At 27.9% G+C, this 4125-nt stretch overlaps 1 protein-coding gene across 1 annotated transcript; it reads right to left on the reverse strand.

Annotated features, from left to right (window-relative positions):
- Positions 1-2923: 2923 nt before the first annotated feature.
- LOC121131202 (cuticle protein 8-like) lies at positions 2924-3494 on the reverse strand. The gene has a single exon (XM_040726718.2). The coding sequence runs from the start codon at positions 3455-3457 to the stop codon at positions 3020-3022; it is 438 nt and encodes a 145-aa protein (XP_040582652.2). The 5' UTR covers positions 3458-3494; the 3' UTR covers positions 2924-3019.
- Between the last annotated feature and the right edge of the window lie 631 nt (positions 3495-4125).

The following is a 4125-nucleotide window of genomic DNA, read 5'->3' on the forward strand; positions in this document are numbered from 1 at the left end:
AATCATTATCAAGGAAATGTCAGGTTCATAAACTTTTTTTCAACTCTATTTACTCTCTTGCCTTAAAAATGGAGTATCTTTGAAACAGTTTCTAAAACGTTGTTAACTGTAAAATAATTCTTATTAAACAAATATATTTTAATAATTCACTATGATTACATTACAGGCAAGATACCCTACTGGTCAAGGATCACAGAATATTTCCATTTGAAATTTAATAAAGATTAAACATTTACATAAATTATTCATCAAAAATACCTTTTCCTCCCTATTTGAGCTAGACTCTTGAGTATTGGAGCACACAAGATAATAATTTATACATTTTATACAATATTAAGTTAAGTACTTCAGACGAAAGATAAATAAAAATAATCAATAAATATTGCATGTAGATTCAAAAATTCCTACTATATATGTAGTGGTAAATTAATTAGCCTATCGGTTGAATGGGTTAATTTATAACAAGATTTATATTAATTGACTACGTCATAAACTAAAAATTTAAGGATTTATTTGTTTAATCTTTTCTAGATTCTATTAATGATCTGTATTTGAGTATTTTAATTTTTGAGGCCTTAGCATACTATTTGATATTTGTATCACACAAATAGTAAATTAAATACTGGAGATGAAATGCTTGCAAAAATATATTTTTCAAAATATAAATCAATGAATGAATGACAAATTACTTTGTTTTCTTTTAAAATAATTTTTTTTTTTTTTGAAAACTATTAGGTTTCTTTAAAATTTGCCTTTTCAAGTTAAATTTTTGCGCGATAACTATAAAAATTTCGAGAATGTTTGAGAAATGAGTAGTTTAACCATCGTTAGTATATGCAAATAACTATTATACCCACACTGTGCCAAGAAAGGATATGGGAAGGACTTACTCAATTGCCGATCCTTAACTCCACCATTCATCCAAAGGCGACTTACACATTTAATTCCCATACAAATCCTCAATGTTACTCTTTGTCATTCATAAGCATTGAGGGCACACCCTCCTGGTTTGTCTTTTAACTTAGATGTTATTTTCTTAATAAATAATAAATATGAATAACAACTGTAGAAAAAAATAACTGTTAAAGTTGTCAAAACTCGCGTCCTCAAAAATGCTTAGGGTTTACATCAGTAATTTGAGTATTCCTCCTCGTAGGGCTATCGTGATTATGAGAGATAATGTTATTACCTTTCAAATGAAGAATAGAATATAAGTGGACAAACAAACGTTTATTGAGTTTAAGGTTATTTAAATATTGCTTGGAAATAAAACAAAAATATAGGTAAATTTTATAAATTACTGATTATGTGCTTGTAAAAAAAATGTTTTTAAGTAATTAAGTTTTCATTTGTTTATTTTTTACTTTAGTATATTAGTAAATACATAATCATCAATTGTAGTTTGGAAATATGATATATAATAAAACAATCAAAGAATTACAAGCAAATAAGTAAATAACCATAAGTGGAAAAATGTACTTTTTTAATAAAAATATTTGGTCTAAGATACAAGAAACATTGTAATGTACAATATTGTTAATGATAGCTATATTATTATAAGTTTGGCAAAACTTTTTAAAAAAACAAAAAAAAATATTTTTAAAGTTTTTTTTTTTTTTAAAGTACTAAAGTTTAAAGTAATATATTTTTATCCATATTTTCAAGATTAACAAAGAAATGCTTAAAAAATAAATGCATCTATAACCTATGCTTATTGTTTTATAAGAGATTTACCTATAACTGATCATACTTTACTTAGTTATGTACACACAATGTATGTTGGATTTTTTTTTTGATATACTATTTCAAAAATAAAAACTCTGTGATAAAAAAATAAATACAAAGATTATTTTTGTAATATGTTAATATTATTAACGGCAATTTTTTTTGCCTTATTGAAATATCTAAATGATTTTATAATATGTTTTAACATTGAAATAGAACAATAATAAAATTATTTTATTAGTAAAAAGCGATCTACGCACTCGTTTGTCCAAAAGAAGACCAAATATAAGAAATAATTCAATCTTTTAAGGACACTTTGATTCCAAACTAAAATTATTACTTTATTTTTCGAGAAATCTTGATTATATGTATTAACTTTACATAATTAAGGGCATACCTTGATTATCAGTTGTGTTAAATCTCATTGTCGATAAAAAGTTTATAAAAACATAATAATTAAGATAAGACATACTGAAAATAGCTTTGAAGCTGTAATACTTATTAAATAAAATATAAATTTGTATTTTGATAAATATTATATAGGCTCTAAGATTCAAAACTCGAATGGAACTAGAAGTAAATTTTATACTGAACGTTTATAAAAGCCTTAACAGTATGGACGCTTTTATTATAATTTTGCCCTTGAAATGAGCTCAATAAACATCTGAAGAATCAAACCGGACTTGAAGAAAATATTCGAGGGCTTATGACTAAGCACTTGAGATTTGATTTGGATTAGCAAAAAAAAAATTTTTTCCTATCTCTGTTCGAAGTTGATTCTATACAAAATTATTGTGGTTGATTACGCGGTAGAATCGGCTGTTATGAGCATATGATCATAGAGTATATGTGTTTTTAAACATATACGTTATCATACCTCATACTTATAATAAGCTTGCAGTCTTGAACTGATAGTTTGAAGATAATGTTTACATAATTTATAAATCTTTAGGTACCTGTAACAAATAGAAATAACTTATTGGACTATATATCAAGGTGAATTAATCACTAAACCTTAATTTAAATATGATATTTTTTGCTATTGTTAAGCTCTACAACATTCAGAATAGAATTTTTTTTGTTAAAATCTATATAACTCTAAGAAAATATATTTAGAATATACCAACAGGCAAATATTTAATTATGCAATTAATCAAAGTGCCAGTAAAAAGAAAATCAGCAATGATAATTCAAAAGGTTATGTTTCAATCATAAATAAATATATATTTGGCTTTCAAATATTTAACATCTGAATATTTAATAAATATACATATATCACAAAAGTAGTTCCGTCTTAGGCGTGGTATGGAGCAGGGGCAGGATGGTAGACGGGAGCAGACTTGTAGGGAGCTGGTTTGTAGGCAGAAGGCTTGGGTTCATACTTGGGGTACGTTGGGACACCCTCGTATTTGACATCAGCGACGAATCCATTGTAATCATCAGCGGTGTAAGTGACAGTTTGGATACGGCCATCAGGAAGAGCAACTTGGTAGGATCCAGCGACAGTCTTGGCATCAGAGTTTTCCTCAGCAGTGAACTTGGTTCCAGAATAGTCATCAGCAACGCCATATTGGAAAGCATATGGCTTGGGTGACTCATCATAGGGAGCAGGTTTGTATGCAGGTGCTGGGTGATAGGGAGCAGGAGCTGGGTGGTAGGGTGCTGGATGAGGAGCGGGGTGATCTCCAAAAACGGAGGCGAGGAGCGTACAAGCGACGATAAAGCGGAACATTTTTGTTGTATTAATAGCTGTATGAAAACTGATGTAAAACATAGGGAATTAATTCTTTATATACACTCCCAATTTTATGATCTTCTTCTTGGCACGCCTTCGAGCAGTAAGCGTTTTACTTCCTTAGACTCAGTTGCTTATATGTATCTTCTTTGGCTTTTTCTATAATTCAACCAATAAATATTTTGTCTGTAGTAAGTGATTTTAATTCACCTGATTTTAAAAAAATATTTCTCCAATCTCTAAATCCCTTGAAAAAACTATTTTCTTATAATTTGACAACATTTTAGTTTTTAACAAAAATATATAACTTATTAAAACCGCAAAAATCAATATGTTATAAGGGTCTCTATTATTGTATTTATATATTTGGAGATTGCATTTCAGTTTGCCTTTGTAAAGTTTGATGACCCTTGTTCTAGATCTATATTTGTAGTTATGAACTTCCTATAATGATGTAAGTCATTACAAGAATTCAACATAATTATCATTACCGAGCAAAAATAATGGATCTGGTGATTTTATCGTTATGTTCATTGAATTATTGTAGCCCTTAAAATAACCAGATCATTTTACTACTACGTATTTACAATATCATCTAGGTCTTAAGACCTATATTTACTATTAGGAATGATTTTTGCTTTCATTGTAAAATATGGGTTTTATTA

The sequence above is a fragment of the Lepeophtheirus salmonis genome, unplaced genomic scaffold (genome assembly GCF_016086655.4).
Source record: "Lepeophtheirus salmonis unplaced genomic scaffold, UVic_Lsal_1.4 unplaced_contig_2770_pilon, whole genome shotgun sequence".
Classification (NCBI taxonomy): domain Eukaryota; kingdom Metazoa; phylum Arthropoda; class Copepoda; order Siphonostomatoida; family Caligidae; genus Lepeophtheirus; species Lepeophtheirus salmonis.

Bases quoted from the DNA above. Each gene is read 5' to 3' on its own strand.
- LOC121131202 (XM_040726718.2), bottom strand. From the start codon at position 3,457: ATGTTCCGCTTTATCGTCGCTTGTACGCTCCTCGCCTCCGTTTTTGGA.